Below are 23,360 nucleotides of genomic sequence, written 5' to 3'. Positions count from 1 at the left end.
ATGCATGTGTCCAAAAATTAATATGATGGAGAGAGAGTGAAAAACTTGAAATTTGGAGGTGATCTAAACGAGGCCTTATATTCCACAATCTAAAAAAGCCCGGTCCGTGTCGAACCACCACTCCTGCGTGGCCTAATACCGGCCCATATAACTATGTGCCTATGTGATCTGGGTCCCGACTCCCGCGTGCTCATCCGCCGGTTCACCTCCGCTCTTCTTCCAGTCACTTGCATCGTCTATTCGTCTTCGCCCGTCGATCGCCTGCGTGCAGGATGCAAGGTGCAAGCTGCAACCCCACTATTAACTCACCGACACGTTGGCCCCATGCTAGCTTTCCCCCACATGTCATAGACAGCTAACAGATCTGTCACTTGGAAGCTCCCATCGCAAATCTACGACGCGCACGACCAGCATCTCTCCCTTCTCTCCTCTACCTGTGCCTTTCTCCCCGACGCCCCACTCCCCGATCCAAACCACCTCAAACCCCCGCCACGCCCCGCCCAGATCCAGATCCACCCGGCGCGGCGCGGCCGCGGCCACCGGATCCCGCCGCGGAATAATGGCCTCCGCGGTCGCGGCGCCGCCGCCGTCCCCGCCGGAGTCCGACCCTCGCCTCGTCGAGGTCTTCACGCCCTTCCTCGAGAAGCTCATTAAAAATGCCTCGTGGCGCAACAAGGCGCACTCCAAGCTCTCGCACACCGCCAAGTCCATCCTCGACCGCCTCCAGAAGCCCCCGCCGCCGCCCGCAGGCGAGGCGCAGGCGCCATCCACGCCGACCTCCGCCCCCTCGACGCCGACCTCCTCGTCCGCGCAGCCTGGTCCGTTGCGCAGCCTGTCGCTTGCGGACTCGGAGCTGCTCCTCGCCCCTGTGACCTCCGCACTCGGCTCGGGCAGCGCCAAGCTCGCCGAGGCCGCGCTGGAGCTCCTTCACAGGCTGATCGCACACTCCTACATCCATGGCGAGGCCGACCCGTCTGCCGATCCCTCAGCGCAGCTCGTCGCCTCACTCCTGGACGCCGCCTGCAATGCGCTTGGCCTTGATGACGAGCACATTGAGCTCCTTCTCCTCAAGACGCTCCTCTCGGCGGTCACCTCTACGTCTGTACGCCTCCACGGCGACTGCCTTCTACGTGCCGTGCGCGCGTGCTATGATATGTACCTCGGGAGCCGCAGTGCCGTCAATCAGGCCACTGCCAAGGCTTCGCTTGTGCAGATGCTGGTGATTGTGTTCCGCCGAATGGAAGCTGACTCGTCGACCGTGCCCGTACAACCCATAGTCGTGGCTGACGTGATTGAGCTACCTGACGCTGGTTCGGGCTCGCCAACTGCTGACCCCAATGCTGTACAGGGATTCATTTCGAAGATCATTGGTGACTTTGATGGTGCACTCACACCTCTGGCACGGACAGCTTCATCAGCAGGGGCAGGAGCCACTGTTGCCCATGATGGTGCGTTTGAGACGACAGCAGCGGCAGAGGAAGGGGCAAACCCAGCAGATTTGCTTGATTCGACAGATAAGGACATGCTTGATGCCAAGTACTGGGAGATCAGCATGTACAAAACAGCTATTGAGGGTCGTAAGGACGAGCTTGGCATCGAGGGGGTAGTGGTAGGCACCCTGGATGACGATGCTGATGTGAGAATTGGAAATAAGTTGCGGAGGGATGCTTTCTTAGTTTTCCGGGCTTTGTGTAAGCTTTCCATGAAGACACCACCCAAGGATGCACCAGCAGATCCCATAGTGATGCGAGGAAAGATCCTTGCTCTCGAGCTTCTCAAGATCTTGCTCGAAAATGCTGGGGCTGTGTTCCGGACCAGTGAGAGGTAACATATACACTTACTGAAACTTTTGACAAACAAGTTTAGTGCTGCAGATCTTCTGAATTTGTTGAAACATTTTCCCAGTATTGAACAATAATTTGTGTGCCACTTTATCGCATGAAAACTGAAAAGTTGGCACAAAAGTTGTAGGCACTGAATTGATAATAGCAATACTGTTGGTTTGATATGGTGATAGTGTTTCGATGTATGCCTATGTCAACAAATTTAGAGAAAATATTGGAATTCCTAATTGCATCTGGCAGGGATTAAACTGGTATGTCACACTGCTTATTGCTTAGACGTTGAAATAGAAACCTATTGGACTTTCTCTGATCTCCTGGGAAAAAAAGGAACTTGGAGAGTTAATCTCCAAAGCTGCTATTGATTTTAATCTTCATGCACTTCGTTGTATTATTTAGTTAATTGAATTCATGCTCCATCTGGCTTTGTTTGTACTACAAGAGTTAGCATTGGCAATTGAATGAAACTACTTGACTGGAAAGTGATCAATAGCTAGAAGAATGTACTGGAATTGTCACTAGGGAACATGTTTTAGCTTACGATACACAGATGTGCAAGTATTTCTTCTCTCGGATTGACTAGGTTTTATCAGAACAGAAATGATAAAATTACAATGCATTCATGTGGATAGTAATAGCTAGTTAGCTTTTCAGCAGCAAAGTCTACATTCATTTTTCGCAATGACAATTCACAGTCGCGTCCTTCATGAGCAAACTGTTGTGCTAGGAGAAGCAAGAATCTAAGTCACCCCCCCCCCCCCCCCCCCCCCCACACACACACACACACACCCTCTCGCATGCTGTTACAACGTGTAAGCAGTTTTTCAGTAAATTTAGCAAGGGACATCACTTGTGGTAGTGTCAGTGCGTCATCTATTATTTCAGTTGCCTTTGTCTATACTGGTGCTTTAAATTACTTGATTGATGGACGGGAATCATTGTGCTGAGAAATGGTTGATATTAAAGTGTTGGCATGGGAATATATATTACCAACCTACCAATAAATATTACAAATACTATTCAATATTCTATGTACAACAGCATCTTCTGTCATGTTACTTGATATAATCAGTAGGTGATATTTGTTGCACAGTAGTTGCATTGCTATTCTATTAAGCTGTGTAACCCGTTCTCTTGATTGGTTTTTATGTTTCTCGGTGGATCCCTGTTTGATCAAGATTTTCTTTTAACATGTCCAGGTTTCTCGGTGCTATCAGGCAGTATCTATGCCTGTCACTTTTAAAGAACTGTGCCTCATCGCATATGATTGTATTTCAGCTATCTTGTTCTATTTTTATTAGCTTAGTGGCAAGATTCAGACCAGGATTGAAGGCAGAGATTGGTGTATTCTTTCCCATGATCATTTTGAGAGTGTTGGAAAATATTGCTCAACCAAATTATCAGGCAAAGATGATTGTTCTTCGTTTTTTGGAGAAGCTCTGTGGTGATTCTCAAATCCTAGTTGATATTTTCCTTAATTACGATTGTGATGTCCACTCATCAAACATATTTGAGAGGTACTGGATTATTCAGTTTTCTTAGTGCTCTGGTTCAGCATTAGTTATATTTGCTATTCTTTTTGTGATATTTTTCTTGATGTTTTGACCAATAGGATGGTGAATGGTCTACTAAAAACTGCTCAAGGACCTCCTGCTGGTGTCCCTACCACATTGGTACCACCTCAGGATACCACAATGAAAAGTGAAGCAATGAAATGCTTAGTTGCTATTCTGAGGTCCATGGGAGATTGGATGAATAAGCAGCTACGGATTCCAGATCCTGCTTCTCCTAATATAGAATCAGAGAAGAATGACAATGATGGTGGCAATGAGCTCCCCCAGGCAGATAACAATGGAGATGAGTCTAGTGAAGCATCTGATTCACATTCTGAGCTATCAAATGGAATTTCAGAGGCTGCATCTTTGGAGCAACGTCGAGCTTACAAGATAGAACTTCAGGTGGATGATACTATACTACTAGTTATTTTGCTTTCAGTTCTTGGTGGGAGTGTGCTTGTTACTATACAACTTGCTGCATCTCCAATTCTCCATTGTATCTGTTGATTCTCTTCTTTTTATGTGGTTGATTAATTATGTCTGAATAACAGGAGGGTATCTCTTTGTTTAACCGGAAGCCGAAGAAGGGGATTGAGTTCCTCGTTAGTGCAAGCAAGGTGGGGGAGTCACCAGAGGAGATAGCCACGTTCCTAAAAAGTGCTTCTGGCTTGAACAAGACTATGATTGGTGATTATTTAGGTGAAAGGGAAGATTTATCGCTGAAAGTCATGCATGCATATGTGGACTCATTTGATTTTCAAGGACTGGAGTTTGATGAAGCAATTAGAGCTTTCCTTCAAGGCTTCAGGTTGCCTGGAGAAGCTCAAAAGATTGATCGGATTATGGAAAAGTTTGCAGAGCGTTACTGCAAATGTAATCCAAAGGCCTTTTCCAGTGCAGATACAGCTTATGTCCTGGCTTATTCAGTCATAATGCTTAACACTGATGCACATAACCCAATGGTCAAAAATAAGGTACTTTCTTGTGGTGAAGGTTCTTTTGTGGAGTTCTGGTTTACACAATTATGTAACGTGTTAATCAATGCAGATGTCACCAGAAGATTTTATTAGAAACAATCGTGGTATCGATGATGGGAAAGACCTACCTGAAGAATTTATGAGATCCTTGTATGAAAGGATTTGGAAAAAGGAGATTAAGATGAAAGAAGATGAATTTGTTCCACAGCAGCAACAATCAACAAGTTCTAAGAAAATTCTTGGATTGGATAACATTCTTAACATTGTCGTACGCAAGCGAGGTTCATCTATGGAAACAAGTGATGACCTCATTAAGCATATGCAGGAGCAATTTAAAGAAAAGGCCCGCATGTCCGAGTGAGTTATTTTAAATGTTTAGTGGTATCAGCTAAGCTAGATTAAGATGCTTGTTTTATTTCAACATTTTTCTGTTTTGCTAACAATATATTTATGGTCATGAATTGCGTTTTGACATTTAATTTATCAGATAAATGTCTTATCTAGGATTTTTTTTTTGGAACAATCAGGTCTGTATTTTATCCTGCCACAGATGTAGTTGTTTTGAAGTTCATGGTTGAGGTTTGCTGGGCTCCTATGCTTGCAGCATTCAGTGTTCCACTTGACCAGAGTGATGATGAAATTGTTGTATCCCAGTGCCTTGAAGGATTTCGCTCTGCAATCCATGTTACTGCAGCCATGTCAATGAAGACTCAAAGAGATGCATTTATCACTTCACTTGCCAAGTTTACATCACTTCACTCTGCTGCTGATATTAAGCAGAAAAATGTTGAAGCCATTAAGGTTTGCACTGTTTATTAAGACGTAACTGTTAAGCCATCTGCTCTTCACTTGGTTGTAGTATTCTCTCTCTTCCTAGTGGTTGTTGAAAAGATAAATACAAGTATTAAATGAAACCATGATGCCTAGAAGTTTGCTTCCTTTTGATGACAAGTTTTGGCTAAATTTGGAAAATACTTTTTGATAGCTTGATTGATGTAGTGAGTAGTGACACTCGTACAAGACAGGAGTTGGTTCTGAGTTAGGGCTGCTTGGTTTAATAATGGGATGAATTGAACATTTGGTAATATTGCATTGTCACATTGAGCAGAACATTCTTGACATCTAATCATGGAGCAAATGTCCCAATTCCCAGCTTGCAGATTCTATCCTTCGTCCATTCTGACTTGTCATCTGAATGCCTCATTGTACATTTTGTGACATGCATGCCTTATGTCGTGCTGCTAGTTGCAGTCTTCCATATCTTAGTTTGAGAATCATGATAAAATCTTTTATCATTCTCATGTTCTCTTGTTGTGGTGGTGGATTGCCTCACAGGCAATTCTATTAATTGCAGATGAAGATGGAAATTACTTGCAAGAAGCATGGGAGCATATATTGACATGTGTTTCTCGTTTTGAAAATCTACATCTTGTTGGAGAGGGAACACCTCCAGATGCCACTTTCTTTGCGCTGCAGCAGCCGGACCTTGATAAATCAAAACAGGCTAAGTCATTGATTCTTCCTGTTCTGAAAAAGAAGGCCCCTAATGCTACTTCAGCTTCTAAAAGAGGCTCCTATGACAGTGCTGGTGTCGGTGGCAAAGCTTCTGGTGTGGATCAAATGAATAATGAGGTGACAAGCCTCTTGGAGCAAGTTGGGATGGCTGAAATGAACCGTGTATTTGTAAGAAGTCAAAAACTCAACAGCGAGGGTATAATTGATTTTGTGAAGGCTCTCTGTAAGGTTTCAATGGAGGAATTACGGTCTGCTTCTGATCCAAGAGTTTTTAGTCTGACAAAGATAGTCGAGATAGCGTAAGCATTCCGAGGCTTTATTATCATTACTACATTGCAATATGTTTGTTTACACTTCTATTCTGTCTTATAGACAATGTGTGATTACTTTTTGCCCTCTTGTAGGCATTACAATATGAACCGCATCAGGCTTGTTTGGTCAAGTATATGGCATGTCTTGTCTGATTTTTTTGTCACCATTGGCTGCTCAGAAAATCTTTCAATCGCAATATTTGCTATGGACTCCTTGCGACAGTTATCTATGAAGTTCCTGGAGCGTGAGGAGCTCGCTAACTACAATTTCCAAAATGAATTTATGAAGCCTTTTGTTGTTGTAATGAGGAAGAGCCGAGCTGTTGAGATCAGAGAACTTATCATCAGGTGTGTCTCTCAAATGGTATTGGCCCGTGTTAGTCATGTGAAGTCAGGATGGAAGAGTATGTTTATGGTATGACACCTCCACTCATGTACCATAACTCTTATCTAGAGACCTCTGGGACATTCTTGTTTTCATTCCTGAACATCCATTGCTGGTTTACATCTTTCAGGTCTTTGCGACAGCGTCATACGATGATCACAAAAATATTGTACTATTGGCCTTTGAAATTATAGAAAAGATTCTGCGGGAGTACTTTCCATACATTACTGAGACTGAGTCAACGACATTCAATGATTGTGTGAACTGTCTTATTGCGTTTACTAACAGCAGGTTTAACAAGGATATAAGTCTTAATGCAATTGGATTTCTTCGATTCTGCGCGGCAAAGTTGGCCGAAGGTGATATTGGATCCTCAAGGTTGAAGGACAATTCTTCAAACAGTAATCCACCCTCGCCTCATTTGACTAATGATGGAAAGCAGGAAGGCACAGTGCTTGTTGACAAGGAAGACCATATACACTTTTGGTTTCCTTTACTAGCGGGTAATTATATATTTTTTCTTTTTGTTTCTATGGCTATTCTTCTGCTGTTTGCTGTTGAAATTATTATATTTCCAGAGCATGTGGTAACGTTAGCTTTTATTTGAAAACCTTGCAGGATTGTCTGAACTTACCTTTGACTTAAGACCGGAAATCAGGAAAAGTGCTTTGCAAGTGTTATTTGACACATTAAGAAACCATGGCCATCTTTTCTCGCTGCCTTTATGGGAGAAGGTGTTCGATTCAGTGCTTTTTCCAATATTTGATTATGTACGTCATGCTATTGATCCATCTGATAGTTCTCCACAAGGACAAAATGTGGAAAATGATCCTGCAGAACTTGATCAAGATGCTTGGTTATACGAGACATGCACTTTGGCACTTCAGTTGGTTGTAGATCTCTTTGTTAAGTTCTATGATACAGTTAATCCTCTTCTAAAGAAGGTTCTGCTGCTCTTGACAAGTTTCATAAAGCGTCCTCATCAGAGTCTTGCTGGTATAGGTATTGCTGCATTTGTTCGTTTGATGAGCAGTGCTGGATCTATGTTTGTGGATGAAAAATGGCTAGAGGTTGTATTGTCATTGAAAGAAGCTGCCACTGAGACGCTTCCTGATTTCACTTATGTTTCATCTGGAGCTTACCTGGAAAATGTGCCAACAGAAAATGGAGTCTCTGCTGATAATAGAGAGGACGAATCTCAACCATTAGCGGATGACAATGAAGAATCCTCTAGATCAAGGAATATATACTTTGCAATTGGTGATGCCAAATGTCGAGCTGCTGTACAACTCCTATTGATTCAGGTATGTAGGCTTCTGTTTGCTTTTATGTCCGGATACATATTGTTTTCTCAGAGCTCTAATTTTCTTGAATTCTTTGAATCTGGTACAGCATCTGTAAATGGGTAGTTGAGATTGAGAAAAATGAAAAATTTGGCAATGCCACACCATGTATATGTAGGGTTGATAACATAGGTGTGGGTTTATAGAAGTATTGTTAACCCATAAAATATTTCTTCTGGAAAAACAAGAAAATATATAGTTCTGCGCCCTTCCTATCTTGAAGTTTCTTTTGGGGTTCCTGATGATGGTGATCTCCTTAGGTACAATATATTATTAGACAAACTAAACATAATAAGTAAAATTTATTCGGAATATTCCCCTGCTCCTGTAGAGCCTTTCTCAGCCTATCTGCTCAACCAAATATTTATTTCCTAGTTTTTTCAATTGTAATTTGTATGAAATATCTGCTTTAACTTCTAAAAAACGAGCTTGGTAATTTCTATATGATAGTGCCAGCTGTATTTACTTTTATGCATTTCTTTGTGTAGGCTGTGATGGAGGTATATAACATGTACAGAGCACAGTTATCAGCACAGAACACAGTAATCCTGTTCGAGGCCTTGCACACTGTTGCCGCACATGCTCACAAAATAAACAGTGATAGTGATCTGCGTTCCAAGTTGCAAGAGTTGGGCTCGATGACGCAAATGCAGGACCCGCCATTGTTGCGCCTTGAGAACGAGTCATACCAGCTGTGCCTCAGTATCCTTCAGAACATATTTCTGGACAGCTCTCCTGATCATGGAAGCACAGAGGTGGTGGAGAGTCACCTTATTGGCTTGTGCAAGGAGGTCCTTGAGGTATACTTGAGCACAGCAAGACCTTCTCAGCTTTCCAGTGGCACACAGCCGCTAGGCCATTGGCTTATCCCTGTTGGTTCATCGAAGCGAAGGGAACTTGCGGCGAGAGCACCTCTTGTTGTCTCAACCCTGCAAGCTATTAGCGGACTAGGTGACTCAACTTTCGAGAAGAACCTTGGCCAGTTCTTCCCCCTCCTCGCTGGGCTCATAAGCTGCGAGCATGGCTCTAGTGAAGTACAGGTGGCCCTGAGTGATGTGCTCAGCACTTGGGTTGGCCCACTCGTGCTCCAATCCTGCTGATGCTGAGCACCATGTTATACATAGTAGTATACATCACCATGTAAGTTTTTCTTTGTTTAAGTGGAATCCCGTTGTGTTCCTCCTTTCCCCCCATTTTGTTCTGTTAATCATTTAGTTGCTGGGGGAGTTCATATTTTTGTGCCGAACTGATCTTGCAGATCAATTTTTCCTGGACATTCTTTTCTTGTTCGCGTTGGGAGGAGTGTATGTTACTATAGAGAACTGAATTATGTATGGTAGTTTAGTTAAAATTGTGCCCATTCTGTTCCTAATGTACTGATTTCTAGAGTTTTTAGGCATATTTTACATGCTTTTGTCGAGTAGCGTTTCTCCTTCCTGGAATGTGGTTCTGTGTAAGAAGCAGCACGGTTACCAGCTCCTGTGATCACGCTGTACCCTTGCACAAAGGACCTGTACGGGTTGGATTATACCGTTCCTGCGAGTTGGGAGTGTTACCAGATATATATACTCCCATCTGTTCCGAAACAATACACGTATACGTGTATTTTGATCAAAGGAAAAGTCAATAAAATATATTTTGATTCTTAATTTCTTTTATAATATGTTGTTATTTGCTAAAGAATCAATATCATCTCATGCATTTTGAATATAAATCTGTAGATGCAAGTTTGTATGTTCTAAACATTGGGTATAATTTGAATATGTTGATCATTGCTTGTACAATTTGACTTTTTCCTATGTAAATAAAATATGCTTATTATTTTGGGACGGAGAGAGCATTAAAAATTTTTCAGTGGACATTGTACTTACTTGAATGTTGGTCATGGTGACTGGTTGCGACTGTCACGACTATAGAAACGGCTTTTATTAGTGGATCTAAACCCCATTCGCTCTGGAATTTAGAAGTTTCTTGTGTGCCATTAAAAAAAATCGTAATGCCCTGTGTGTTCTTGAAAAAAGTTCAGCGGTCTTCAGCGTCACTGTTTCAACTTTTTTGTGTCCTCCATGCCACTGCCGTCAGTTTGGACTCTAACGCCGTCAAATTGCAGGTGTGAAAAGTCGAAAATACCCTTATGTCTAAATATGTCATTAATTTTTTTTAGCATCTTAACGACTTCAAATGAAAAAACTCAAAACTAGAAAGTTGTAGATCTCGTCGAGATCTATAATTTTCATATAAAAATTATTTTCATTTAATTCCGTAAAAAAATATATGATTTTTCTAAGATATATTAATCACATCAAATTATTTTTTTGTTGAATTAAATAAAGATAATTTTTATATAAAAATTATAGATCTCGACGAGATCTACGACTTTTTAGTTTTGAGTTTTTCATTTGAAGTCGTTAAGATGCTCAAAAAAATTAATGACATATTTAGATATAAGGATATTTTTGACTTTTCACACCTACAGTTTGACGGCGTTTGAGCCCAAACTGACGGCAGTGGCATGGAGGGCACAAAAAAGTTGGAGCAGTGGCGCTGAAGACCGCTGAACTTTTCCAGAGGACACACAGAACATTGCGATCTTTTTTAATGACACACAATGAATTAATTTAGAATAGGGAGTATGTTTGTAAAAGTGGACGAGGTGACTGTTGTCTGTTCCGCGAGGAGACAATGCTTACATGGGCTACGTAGTTTTTTTTTATATATCATAAGTAGGGTGTATTTGATTAAAGGTCAAAGTTGAATGGAGCATGTTGCTCTTTTTTTTTGTTTGGATGGACGAGATATCATTTATTTTGGATTTCTCGCTAGCCAAAGATAGATAGCAATAATGACTTTCTAGAGTGCACTTAAGACATAGAGAAGCGCGTTGTTGGAGGATACAAAATATAGAAAGCGATTCTTATTCAAATAAGTCTTCAAACGATGATTTAGAGAGTAAAATTAAAAAAAGACTCTTTGGAGAGGCTCTTTTTGTTTGGTTGCCTAGAATAGAATGACCAGACTGATTATGACACATTGGATCCACTTTTTTTTTTACTGAAACATAATCGTGTAAGATCTTTTAGATTTAATTGCATATAAAGATAACATTATATTAAAACATAGATAAATGATCTGTGAGATAAAATCATTTGGATGTTTGCTGAAAGAAAGACAAAGCAATTATTCGGTTGGTCCATAAGCCGTTTGCGCTGATTTGTACAGCTAATAAATTGGGAGAAAAAAATATTGTACCGACTTAAATGAGCAGCCGAACACAGCCATGCTTCTATCCAGATCCGCAAGCACCAACGAGCAATATTGGGTGGGCACGGACTCATTCGCCATTTTTCACCTAAACTAGTTCTGCTAGCATATTAGAGAACTGAATCTCTTTATCGATTTGCCTAAACTATTAAACAAGTCAAAAACATGGATCACCATCTCCAATTTGGGTTCATCTAGAAAACAAAACACACCGGTAGAGTCCGTGCTCAATTTTTTTTAGAAAAGGAGAGTCCGTGCTCAATGAGGTGAACACGATGATTATGGTGCTGAAGGAGGAGACGACAGCGATTTTGGGACCAGAGTGCTGCTACCACCTGTATCAGGTGTATCAGGTATTCAGGTGTCAGGCCTAGCGCTTTTGCGCAACTTTAGGACTCTTTGGTGTAGCTTCATCTGCAGTAGCAAGAGAAGTCGAAGCCGGTAAAACTAAAAATAATTATTTCACCGGCTTCTAGTCGTTGGAGGAGAAAAGGAGCTTCATAAATAGTGTCATGAAATTGAAGCCTTGCGAAACTCCACCAGAGGGGGTTTTACTGGTGCCATGGCCGTTGCTGTGGTACCTCCCGTCCACGTCAGCACTGACGTGTAAAGCGGAAATGCGATCGTCAACCTATAGACTACGCACACCAATCCACGTTGCGCGAACCTATTCTTTTACCGCACCAACGTAGTATTATTTGGCATGAAAACTGAAATGCAGGGTACTTTCTATAATTCAGTCAGTTGTACACGTGGTTATAGGTATTACTAGTTTTGGTTTTTTTTGGAAAACCGAGAAGGAACCACTGTATAAAATGACACCACGCAAACCCTATAGCATCATCGTACTACAGGATTGCAGACTGATCAACAGAATATAATACGTACATCGATACCCTTCAAATTAGCGCAGGTTAACTGTACATGAAACCAGTACAAGGACAATACACACAGGTTAATTCACAAGAGGATTAAACACAAACCAACAACCATGCTCCTTCAAGCAAGTAAGCACATGTACAGTGAGGTTTGAGTGAGGTTTCAAACACACAGCAACGCGGAAAAGCTCTAGCAGAAGAGACTGACAACTTACATTCCCCCACACACCCTCGCCACAACCCGCTCGACTGCAAGCTAAGTATTATTCCAGCAACCCAAAGGCGTCACCTGGCCTGAGAGAACGCACAAGCAGGCTTGCCTCACTAGCTCTACAGAAATTCATGACCTCCACCATCCCGCCCAAACGGCACCAATAATCAACAAACCTGATACTGCGTTTCCGGAGAAGTTTCACTCTTTGGTCTTTGCGAAGAACCGACTGAATCCTCGGCTCTGTTTGTCTGGCAACGGGTGGTTGGTGAATGAGGAAGACGAAGAGGACCTCGATCGACGCTTCGGGCGCTTGGAGCTGTTAGGAGAAACGAAAGGGCTTCCGTCCGCATCAGAAGGGATCATGTGTGTCTTGTATCCATTGACCGGAGACACACTTCCTGTCCTAAGCATATCCTGGTCTGTATCAGGTTGGCCTGAAGGCTTCTGGGAATATTCTCCTGCGGTTGTTCCTACAGCATCCTGCAGAAAGTCCTCCATGCGTTGCCCATTAGGTGAAGAGCCTAGTGACTCGGCTGGAGGACGCATATCTTGCAGCTGACGGCCAAGAATCAATATAGTTTCCTGGCACTCTGCCAGCTTCTCTGCTGCAGCCGCTATCTCTTTCTCCTGTCATCATTTAAACACAAAATTAGCTGCTCAAAGTATTTGGTGTCATGAAAAGTTTAGTAGTTTGACAGAACAAACTACAGTTCAAGGTAAGCCTGAAAAACTTTCAAATCAATTTAGTGCTTGAGTACATTGCTGCCATTACTTATTGATCTGGAAGCACTTACTCACACATCAAGATTAAAACGCAACAAATGAATGAAGGTCGTAGACAATAGCAATGGGAAAAACCTAACTACTGTACCTGCTTTGACTTGGTGTCTGGGTCCTCGTCCACAAGCATTGAACTCCTCTCCGTCTCATACCTTCACATCATAAAAGAAAGTCAGAAGAGAAATCAAGTAGAGGGCGATCTATATTTCAAAGCATTTGAATTTACCTTTCCATCTTCTCCTCGAGATCTCTGTATTTAACTAAGTCTTCCTGATGACTTTGTCTTTCATCAGAGAGTTCAGCTGTTAAAGCATCTATTTTGGACTGTAACACTTCTATCTCATTTTCTAATTCAATTTTCCTTGATTCAAGTGACTTGTAAGATTCAGCCATACACTTCAACTGTGTCTCACTCAAGCTATTTGATTTCTCACTGTCAGCCAACTTAGATGTGAGGTCTTCCAGGTTTTTCTCCATATCACTTAATCTAACCTTTGTTTCTTCTATTATTTCGTTGCACTTCGCTAGTTCTCCCTCCAAAAGTGTCTTCTCAGATTTAAGTTGTTCATATTCCTCTGGCAAGCAGACCTTCACTGCAGTCTTAACATCAAATCCAGCATCAGCATGCCCCTCAAACTCAGGATCTGAAGATGAATGAGGCAATAGTGGGCAGAGACTAGAAACATTGTCTTTTACTGGCTCAGGCTGCACCACCTTATTTTCAAGTAGAGTCACTTTATCAACACAATCTAAGTTATTAGTTTCTGCTTCATTGCTATTGTCTCTCAACAATGTGAACTTAATCTGGCTAGTTTCTGACAAGATAACAGACAGTGCCATGACAATATCATTTAGGACATCATCGTTTGACAGAACTCTGTCAACTAATGCAGAGAACTGTTGTGTTTTCTCACATAGCCCATCATAATCAGATGACTGGCCTTGAAACTTGGAGACTTCTTGATCAAGTAACTTGACAAAGTCCTGAATCTTCAATATGGCATTCTTAAGTTCTTGATCCATGGCACATTTGCTCTCTGAACTTAAAGTCCCATTTGCATTCACCAAATCTGCCTCATCTTCAATATCCTTTAGAATGTTTCTGATACTATCAAGTACCTTTCCAGCATTATTCTCTGGTGATTCAGAATCCAGTAAGGAAGATATTCTTGACTGGAATTTCAAAAGCGAAGATTTCTCAGACAGACACTGTTTATTAGATGGAGTTTCTGACATTGGTGAAGCTGACTGCAAATCTTTAATACCATCTCTTTCAGTAAAGCCAGGCAAAGTAGCCCCAACATTGTCTATCTTCATTTTGTCAATAGTACTGCCATTGCCATTAACTTCAGAAGACAGACATGCTAATCTCTCCATCTCTAAGAAGTCATCCATTAGCTCCAACCTATTGGAGCTTTCTGTCACGCTGCTCTTGGCCGCCTTCTCTTTTTTGAGTTGAGAGAGCTCAGATACCCGAGCGTTGGCCCAAGATTCTGTACAACTTCCTTCATCATCTACCCCATCTTCAGACATGGAAGTCATGCTAGGTGGGTTGCTTCCATTTTGGCTCAATGCACCATCAAAGTGAATATCCATGTTTGGAGTTGATGGACTCTTATGTTGGTTTCCAGTCAACATTTGAACTTCCAAGCTTCGGAGCTTTCCTGCTGTCTTAGCATACATGCTTCTTGAAGATTGCAGCTCACTGTTTCTCTTTGTCAATGCCTCTTTAAGCATCTTGGTTTCTTCTTCCATTGTTAAAAAACGAGCAGTCAGAAACTCATTCTCTCTCTGCATGTGTTGTATGTTCTCAATTGCATAATCAGGAACAGGAGACATAGGAGACATAGGCCGATGGAAACTAGAATTCTTTGCAGGGGATCGTCGTACTCTGTGGTCTCCATACTCTCTACCCAAGCTCTCCACCTCCATTTTCATCTGAGCTAGTGCAGCAGGGCCAGGTAACTTCTTTCGAACAAGACTGCGCAATCTCTGGCATTCAGCTTCAAGTTTTGATATTTTCTTGACATCTTCCTGGTGCTGTTTAGTTGCTACATCAGCTGAGCGCACACTCATGTTCTTTTCTTCATTGCGGATTTCAAGCTCTTTGGAGACAACATGCAATTCATATTTTAGTGAATTTATCTCCCTTTCACCTGATTGGATTGTGCTTTTTAAGACTTCAATCTCGGCTTCAGCTTGAGCTTTTTCCTCATCAATTTTCATCAACAGTTCTGCCCGCTCTTGAAGTGATCTTGTGAGTGCATCATTCTCAGCACCAGCCCTTATGAGTTCCTGTTCAAATTCAAGTAATTTTGCTTCGAACTCAGCCTTTATCTTCTCCCACTGTTTGGTTTTTGCAAAGACTACATCATGTAGCTTCTGCTCACCTTCTCCCTTAACAGTCCTTACTTGCTTCATGCATTCTTTCAATGCACCATCCAGATGTGCACCTCTTTCTTCAGCTGCTAGCTTAGACAATGTAACAGTTTCTAGCTGAAGCTTCAGTGCGGAGGCCTCTGCTTCAGCTTTCTCCCAACCTAGCATGCCAAAACATAAATTATGTCACAAATACATTTAGTATAGTTATCTCATAAACTAAACTGTATATTATCTAGAGAAAGTTTGTTCCATATAAAAAAGAAGACTGTTACAACCTAACTTCCATTCAGAAGCCAGCCTATTTTTATAAATCATAACCCAATATCAGGCCAACTTACTAAATTATTCTATCCAAAAAAGGAAAACGACTAATATAAATATATTTCAAAAAGAAAATTAGTCATCTTATGTGTACCTGATACAGCTTCTTCAGCAACTTTTGCATGCTGCTTCACAAGAGCATCTTTAGTTGTGATCTCAGATTGTGCCGCAGAGAGTTTTTCATTCAAGACCATCACATTTTCTTCTAAAACTTTTACTTTTTCCTCCGACTCAGTAAGATGTGCATATGTTTCAGGTGAAATTTGCATAGATTTTGGAGCTTTATCTTCCTGCAGAGAACAGAACTTGTTTTAGCAGAAGTATACTTTAAAGATATGTCAAAACTTATCAATCAGGTTACCATAATGCACAGGATTACTGCCCAACCAGCTTTTGATGTATAAAGGTGAAAAAAAAAACTGGCCAACTGATTCTAGCCATTGCCATGCCAAATGGTATGTGACACTTTACCACACCACCATGGTTTATGAAAGAAAATGAAGATAAAGAGAGAGAGAAAGAAAGAGGTGAACAGATCAGATCAAGGGACATCTTGGCACAGGTTAGAAGGAACATGTTCAATTAGTCAAGACAATGTACCCTATTGCTGAAAGAAAACGAAAACGAACTAAAGAAACATGGCTGCATGACCAACAACCAAGTGGCATCAGTTAACTCAGAACAGTCCCTTGTGCAATTGCACCTATCAAATCTTTCTTCTGGCATCCTTAGGTACCCTCTACATTCCAAACTGTAAGTCGTTCTGGCTTTTCTAGATACATAGCTTTTACTTACAATTTGAAATGGAGGGAGTAGAAAATATAGGAGGTTAATACTATCATCTTATAATACGGAGACTTAGATCAATCTAACTCAATATTATACAAGAAATCTTGGCAAACCTGTTCTGCATGATTAGAATTCTGCAACGCATCTGCATTTGATGATTTATCAGATGATTTCTTCTTCCAAGGCCAGCTGCGTCGATCCATTGCTTGCAGAGTATCTAATAAGATGTGGTGAATATTTGTGATCAGCTACGAAACTGATAAATTGGGTATAGGTAGGAGAAAAACTCAAAAGTAAATGGAGTTAAACTGTTTAGTCATTAAATTTGACAACCATATAAAGCATATAGACATCTCATGAAACCAACGTGTAATTCTAAAAAAATGAACTAACATGACCATTGTGACATTGCATACAGATTTCCATACACAGTGCTAGTAGCATATGATGACAGGCAAAAAAAAAAGTCAACCAAAAAACTATCTTCAAACCAACACCACAAGATAGTCAGTACAGTATCGACCTGAGATTAGTTAACCAAATTTACGAAAACAACATTGCATAACCCACACATTAAAGCCAGTATACCATATGCACCTTGTGCAGACCAGAAACATCAAAAGCAAGTGAAGCTAAGCTGTAGGACTACAGGAACTGTGAAGACATTAGATAGGAAACTAACGTATGGCTCTAGCCTTCTGACAAATGAGCTAATGTGTTTTCTGCATGTCCATACAAAACACAGCCAGTCTGCCAGCAAGAACCCCAAACTGAATATAACTAGTAAAACACCGGTTGTTGGGCAAGTGCTACGCGCGCTTAAGTTAATAATCACTCCACTATATATGGTTAGAAAAGAATACCAATAATAGGATCAACTACTCCAATCAGTCCCCAGTGTGGCCGCGTAGGGTTCATAAATCCAAACGTACCTCACCAGCTCAAGTATCTTAACATTCCACTGGCAGGAGACGTACAGCTCCAATCATCGAAAGGCAGAAGCTTCTGCCACAGTGGAGTCACAGCTATATAGGGACAGAGCAGGGTCAGGGTCAGGGTCAGGGTCAGGCAGGCCAAGAGAATCGAATCCCTGCATAAAAGAGGAAACCAATCCTTCAAGCAAGAACGCGCGGTACAATCAGCACGTGTCGTTGCGGGCGGCCCCCACGCGAGGCCAAGTTGCAAGCACAGCACAGTGCACCCGATCCGATCACCGTCAAGCCAGAACTAGGCCAGGGCATTGACGCGGGCAAGTAAGCGTATTGTCTTATGTGTGCGCACCTACCAGAGCTTAGTTGACGCGGTACAGTATCTTCTACTTATGGACCATAATCGCGCGTTGGGCGCAGCTGAGAGCTGACAGGCGCACAGGCTGTAGAGCTTCAGCGCGAACGGCAACCGAACCTGCAGGCAGGCCGCCCGGGCAAGAACCGCAGTTAAGACGGGCACCAAAGACGCCAGCGTGGGGGTCGCACATGTTTATCCGGCAGAGATGACCTGACCGGACGCCTCCTGCTGCCCCCGCCACTTCTAGCAAAGTCTGCGTCCCCGGTGAAAGAACTGGTGGTTCCGGCCGTAAAGAAGGCGCGCGTGACGCGGCTTAAAAGCTCGGAGCTACTACTACCTCAAGCTCGATACGGACATTGATGGTAGTCTCCGCTCGGTGGATTTGGCTTTAACCAGATGCCCCGCTGCATCATTCATTGTCCTTGTGGTGTTCTTGTGGCGCGCCCTCTCCTCATCTCCGTCCTTTACTAATAATTGGCAGCAGCAGTTATCCCCGTGGGGTAGTGAAGCGGCCGTATTCTTGCACGGTCAGCAAAACTATAAAAGCACGGTAATAAAAATAAAAATCGAGTAGTGCGCGAGATGGGCTTCCTCTGATGGACAGGAATGTTCCATGTGTGAGGAGAGAGTGAGTTCATCAGAAGCAGACCAGCGTGGTAAGGGGAAAGCTGAAGCACAGAGGGAGGCAGGGAGCGCAGCACGACGGCTTGCCGGAGCGCTACTATCCGTGTGGAACTGCCGCCGCGTGAGCGATCCTCGCCGCGACTGAGTTATGAGTTCAGTTCCGTCCAGAAAGGACAACGAAACACGAAGCGGAGAGCCCGGAGGGCGGAACCTCAACCAACAAACAACAAAGCGAACGGCGCGGTGGGGAAAAAATATTCAGAAACTGTGCAGAAATTTTGGGTTTAAACATTAAACTGTACAGTAAAATTTCAGAGAGCGCGACATCCGGCATGAACAGAGGAACTCCGTATGCAGCAGGCTCTGCTATCGAAGCACACGATCAAAAAAATTCCCGAACGAGACGTAGTAGAAGTTGCTACACACATTGCTCAAACGAACGGGAAGAGCAATAAAGCCATAGCCACGAACGGAAAATACAGGGAAAACACGTCAAACAGGTTCATGGGGAAAGGAAGCGGGTGATTACCTGGGGAGACGAGGGCGCGAGGCGGTCAGGAGGGGAGCCCCTGCGCGGAATGCAGATCCGGGGCGGGGCCGCGGGCGCCGGAATCCGCCGCGATTCCGGCGGGGGTGTTGGATCTGGCGCGCGCTCCGATCGCCGCGAGGGGGTGCCGGTGTCGGTGGCGTGCGTCGCTTGCCGAGCACACTTGCCTTCCAGCCAGTCACAGCGGCGCTACTACCGCGTCGGCCGCGGTCCGGCTGGATTGGATTGGACTGGACTCCCTCGTCAACTGCCGCTTTTCCCCCCTCCGCACCTCGCCTCGCCTCCCCTTTTGCTCCCGGGCCTTTTTTTCCCCCTTTGGAATCTCGCCTCCTCCCGCCCGCTGCTAGGCTGCTGCTACTGCTAGCGAGCGCTAGCGCCAGGCCAAAGCGAGTAGGGTGGTGGCGCCTCCCCTGTTCGGTGCGGCGCGGCGCGTGCGCGGTGTGGGGGCGCTTGCAGCACTGCGGCTCGCCCGGTTTGGCAATGCGGCTCTCGGCTCTGCTGCTGTATGATGAGTGGAGGAGGTGGTGGTGCTTGGGTTTTGGTTTTGGTTTGAAGGGGGGAGAGGGAGAGAGGTGGGGGAATGCCGGTGCGGGTGCTTTTTGTTAGGAGGGCGCTGCTGCCGCCACCGGTAGGTGTGCTCAAAAGCGATGGCGCAGGGTCCAGCGAGGGAGGAGATGGGAAGAAAGTGGTGGGGGGTGGCCGGTGGGGAAAAGTTGGGAACGCAGCTCTGCACTCTGCAGCTCTCCTCTGTCATCTCAGAGAGAGAAACAGGTTAGTGCGTGATGCCAGCGGAGTATTACACGTCGGTTCAGTGCGTTTGACCGATTTTTTTTTTTTTTTGGTTCTTCAGCCCTTTTTATTTGAAAGATTTTTACAAATACGTCGTGGCAGTATCTTTCAAAAGAAAATAGACCCGGATCTCGGCACCGTAACAATTGGTGCCGAGCTTACACGTCTCAGGGCCAATTACTTTGGTACCGAGGTCCAGGGTCATTTCCTACGTGTCGTTGACGTGGTTGCTTACGTGGCGCGGACATGGCATGAGCTCGGCGCCAATTACTATGGCGCCGAGGTATGGAAATTAATAGATTTTAATTTTTACCATGAATTGGATATTGAGAAATATGGCTAACTCTAGATTTTTTATAGTAACTTATTGTTTGATTACTTAAAACAGTCTAGAAATACTTAAGTATTTCTAGATTATAGTTCCATTTGCTCAGGCAAATTTTTTATCTTAAGTATTTCTATATTGCTTTAAGTGATCAAACAACAAGTCACTGTAAAAACTCTAGTGTTAGCCACATTTCTCAATATTCAACCTGAACAACATCCATGAGTTCTTTTCTGCCATCTCGTATCTCAACCATCTGGAGTCCTTGTCAGTGCGACTCGATAAGAACATGAATGGTCTGTTTCCTTCTCTGGATGACACAATTGCTCGGCCGCCAAAGACTCTCGGTTATTGCTTTAAGTTGCACGGGCATATACGCATACTACCATCATGCAGCTGGATCAAGGAGTTTGTCAACGTCCAAAACTTGGACCTTGAGGTAACCTTACAGCAACAGCATGACATGCATGTCATCCTGGATCATTTAGTACATCGTACCAATGGGCCCATGAAACATCTCTGTATCAAGCCAGTTCAAGATGATACGCTCCGTATAGGCATTATTGATGAGCGGAAGTTCGCTGGGTTACGACTTGAGGTCCTTGAAATTATTTGCACCACAAACTTACAGGCAACTATTGGGAATATACTAAGTGTTCGTGTACTAAGGGTTGAGTACTCTAGTGCCTCTTTGCATCTTTCTGGGCTGCAAGGGATTCGGTGCCTCAAGGAAGTGTGGCTTAAGGGCTCCTGTAGTGACGAACTCAAAGAAGACTAGCAGCGCCAACTTGCCCAGCGTAAAGGTAAATATAAACCTGTCCTCAAGGTCCTTCAGCCACCCCGCTCTGACATGATATCCTCGCCAACCAGGAGGCTTCTCAATGTTTTCTAATAAAAAAATAAATATTTTCTGGCCTTCGTGCTTTAATTTGTGGGTTTTCTTTCTACAAATATCCATAAATTGGTCTGTTTGTTGCTATGCTTTATATTTTTAATAATCTATCTCTATCTACTCGGTAAGCAGTTGGAGATGTTCAACTCTTAGTGTGTATTATATATGTTCAACTCTTAGATGTTCAACTCATGGATGTTGTCTAGGTTGGATATTGAGAAATGTGACTAACACTAGAGTTTTTACAGTGACTTGTTGTTTGATCACTTAAAACAATCTAGAAATACTTAAGATAAAAAATTTGCCTGACCAAATAGAACTACAGCACGTCCGGTTAAGACAGTACAGAGCTCGGCTCCTGCAGTACGACGGGACGGTGCATGGCTCGGCTCTATGTGTCTATTGCATTGCTAACCGAAGATGCATCGGTGCATGCAACGAACCGTACGTGCATGTGTAGGCATGCAAGCACGGACGCAACACACCTTACCTGTAAGCACATCATGACCTGTAAGCACGTAGAAATATGGCTAAGTCTAGAATTTATGACCGTGGCTAAGTCTGATTTTTTACCGTGGATAAGTCCAAACTTGACGAGATTTATTTTGTTGTCATCTTCTCGGAGAGTATTCAAACTCGTAGTACGGTATCAAATTGAGTTGCTATACAAATTTAGAAGATAAAATGTCGCAAACATGTCAATTCACTACCGGCGATAAGAGAATTAGAAAGATTTAGAGGGGCTAAAACAGCGTCACAATTCGGTCATGTTAAAGACTGATTTAGTTTTAGGTCCAAAAGCAAAGTTTGTTGTACTCAACTCAAACTACAACTTTTATTAAAGGTCAAACTTCATATCTAGAAAAAAAAACTATAGTTTTATCCTGGTCTAAACAACATCATGAAAAAAAGGAGCTAACTATTGATCCATCACTTAGAAGCACTTTTAGGCTAGTTCATGAACATAAACCCTAGTTTATTTTTTTATCTTAAGTATTTCTAGACTGTTTTAAGTGATCAAACAATAAGTCATTGTAAAAAATCTAGAGTTAGCCATATTTCTCAATATCTAAGTCATGGTAAAAATTAAAATTTATCAATTTCCATACCTCGACGTCAAGATCCACGGTGCCGAGCTCATGCCACGTCCGCGCCACGCAAGCAGCTACGTCAATGACATGCAGAAAATGACCCTAGACCTCGACGCCAAAGCAATTGGTGCCGAAACGTGTAAGCTCGGCGTCAGTTATCAAGGCGCCGAGGTCAGGGTCTATTTTTTGAAAAGGATGCTGTTATGGCCTATTTGTGAAAATCTTTCAAAAAATGGTTGAAAAACTAAAAATTCGGTGTGTTTCACTGAAATTTAGATTAGACTATTTATTGTGCGAAAAAAACAATGTTCGCTCGTTGAAAAGTATCATTAAAATAAGGTAGAATAGCCATTTTCGTCGGTCAACTATTTCTCGAGGCTTAGTTTTGTCCCTAGACTTTCAAAACGATCGTTTTAATCCTCAAACTCTACTTTTAGACTCAGTTTTATTCCAAAACTTCGAAGATGATCGTTTTAGTCCTTGAGCTTTGCATTTTGGGCTTGATTTCATTTTATAAACTATCAAAGTGTATTTTGGTTTTTAAACTTTTATTTTCAACACAACGTTGTCTACATTCTACGTGGAACATTGTATTGTTGCACCTGGTTAGCTCGAACACCATCAACGATTGGAGATAGAAAAATAATATTTATCCAAAAACTGTTTCGTGGTCATTAATAATTTCGAGCTGTTATTTTTAGTGTTACCTTACAATTGTATTATTTATATATATCCGACTAAATGATATTACAGGAGCAATTACAGTTGCATCGAATACTATTTATTTATTAAGAATACATAGATATATTGAAACAATAGCAGATCTATAATTTTGATAATTTGTGGATGAAATTATGCCTAAAATATAAGGTTCTCTTTTTGAATAGACAAAATTGGCTTGAAAATAAAAGTTAAATGCACTTTAATAGTTTATGGATGAAATTAATCCCAAAATATAAAGTTTGGGGACTAAAACGATCATCTTTATAGTTGTAGGATGAAATTGATCTTAAAACTAAAGTTTGAGGACCTAAACGACTATTTTAAAAGTTTAGGTTGTCTGCTAATGTGAGCTGTACGTACGTACCTGCTTCGTATACCTCTGTTAACACGTCTTTACTCAACCGCAGAATTCGTACTAATCTGATCTGATGGGTAGAACCGTAGAACTCGCAAAAAAGAGAAATAAAGCAACTAGTAAAGTAGGTTTACTGGCTTGCTAGTAATGGCTCAACAAAAATGAGAAATAAAG

The 23,360-nt window shown here is 42.5% G+C and overlaps 2 protein-coding genes across 3 annotated transcripts; one reads left to right on the top strand and one right to left on the bottom strand.

Moving 5' to 3' along the window:
- The first annotated feature begins 313 nt into the window (after nt 1-313).
- On the top strand, nt 314-9,296 carry LOC136534554 (brefeldin A-inhibited guanine nucleotide-exchange protein 2-like). Its single transcript, XM_066526972.1, has 11 exons — nt 314-1,824; nt 3,041-3,358; nt 3,454-3,799; nt 3,949-4,371; nt 4,445-4,731; nt 4,902-5,175; nt 5,710-6,188; nt 6,294-6,615; nt 6,716-7,088; nt 7,204-7,889; nt 8,417-9,296. Exons 1-11 carry the CDS (start codon nt 560-562, stop codon nt 9,026-9,028), a joined length of 5,385 nt encoding a protein of 1,794 aa, XP_066383069.1. The 5' UTR covers nt 314-559; the 3' UTR covers nt 9,029-9,296.
- A 2,786-nt stretch (nt 9,297-12,082) lies between these two features.
- LOC136534534 (filament-like plant protein 4) lies at nt 12,083-19,612 on the bottom strand. Of its 2 annotated transcripts, XM_066526963.1 has the most exons (7): nt 18,994-19,612; nt 17,486-17,578; nt 16,667-16,770; nt 15,859-16,054; nt 13,288-15,601; nt 13,153-13,213; nt 12,083-12,908 (listed from the first exon to the last, which is right to left on the bottom strand). In XM_066526963.1, the coding sequence occupies exons 3-7, from the start codon at nt 16,754-16,756 to the stop codon at nt 12,480-12,482; spliced, it is 3,090 nt and encodes a 1,029-aa protein (XP_066383060.1). In that variant the 5' UTR covers nt 16,757-16,770; nt 17,486-17,578; nt 18,994-19,612; the 3' UTR covers nt 12,083-12,479. The 2 variants fall into 2 exon arrangements, with proteins under 2 accessions (XP_066383060.1, XP_066383058.1); XM_066526961.1 differs by lacking the exon at nt 17,486-17,578.
- Between the last annotated feature and the right edge of the window lie 3,748 nt (nt 19,613-23,360).

The sequence above is a fragment of the Miscanthus floridulus genome, chromosome 2, assembly GCF_019320115.1.
Source record: "Miscanthus floridulus cultivar M001 chromosome 2, ASM1932011v1, whole genome shotgun sequence".
Taxonomy (NCBI): Eukaryota; Viridiplantae; Streptophyta; class Magnoliopsida; order Poales; family Poaceae; genus Miscanthus; species Miscanthus floridulus.
This window is presented reverse-complemented; position numbering and strand designations above follow the sequence as displayed.

Excerpts from the sequence above, each read along its gene's own strand:
- LOC136534554 (XM_066526972.1), top strand. The coding sequence starts at position 560 with ATGGCCTCCGCGGTCGCGGCGCCGCCGCCGTCCCCGCCGGAGTCCGAC. Across the intron at positions 5,176-5,709 it reads AAAATGTTGAAGCCATTAAG|GCAATTCTATTAATTGCAGA; the intron begins GTTTGCACTGTT and ends ATTGCCTCACAG. Across the intron at positions 7,089-7,203 it reads TTGGTTTCCTTTACTAGCGG|GATTGTCTGAACTTACCTTT; the intron begins GTAATTATATAT and ends AAAACCTTGCAG.
- LOC136534534 (XM_066526963.1), bottom strand. The coding sequence starts at position 16,756 with ATGGATCGACGCAGCTGGCCTTGGAAGAAGAAATCATCTGATAAATCA. Across the intron at positions 15,602-15,858 it reads TGCTGAAGAAGCTGTATCAG|GTTGGGAGAAAGCTGAAGCA; the intron begins GTACACATAAGA and ends TTGGCATGCTAG. Across the intron at positions 12,909-13,152 it reads CAGACACCAAGTCAAAGCAG|GAGAAAGAGATAGCGGCTGC; the intron begins GTACAGTAGTTA and ends AAATGATGACAG.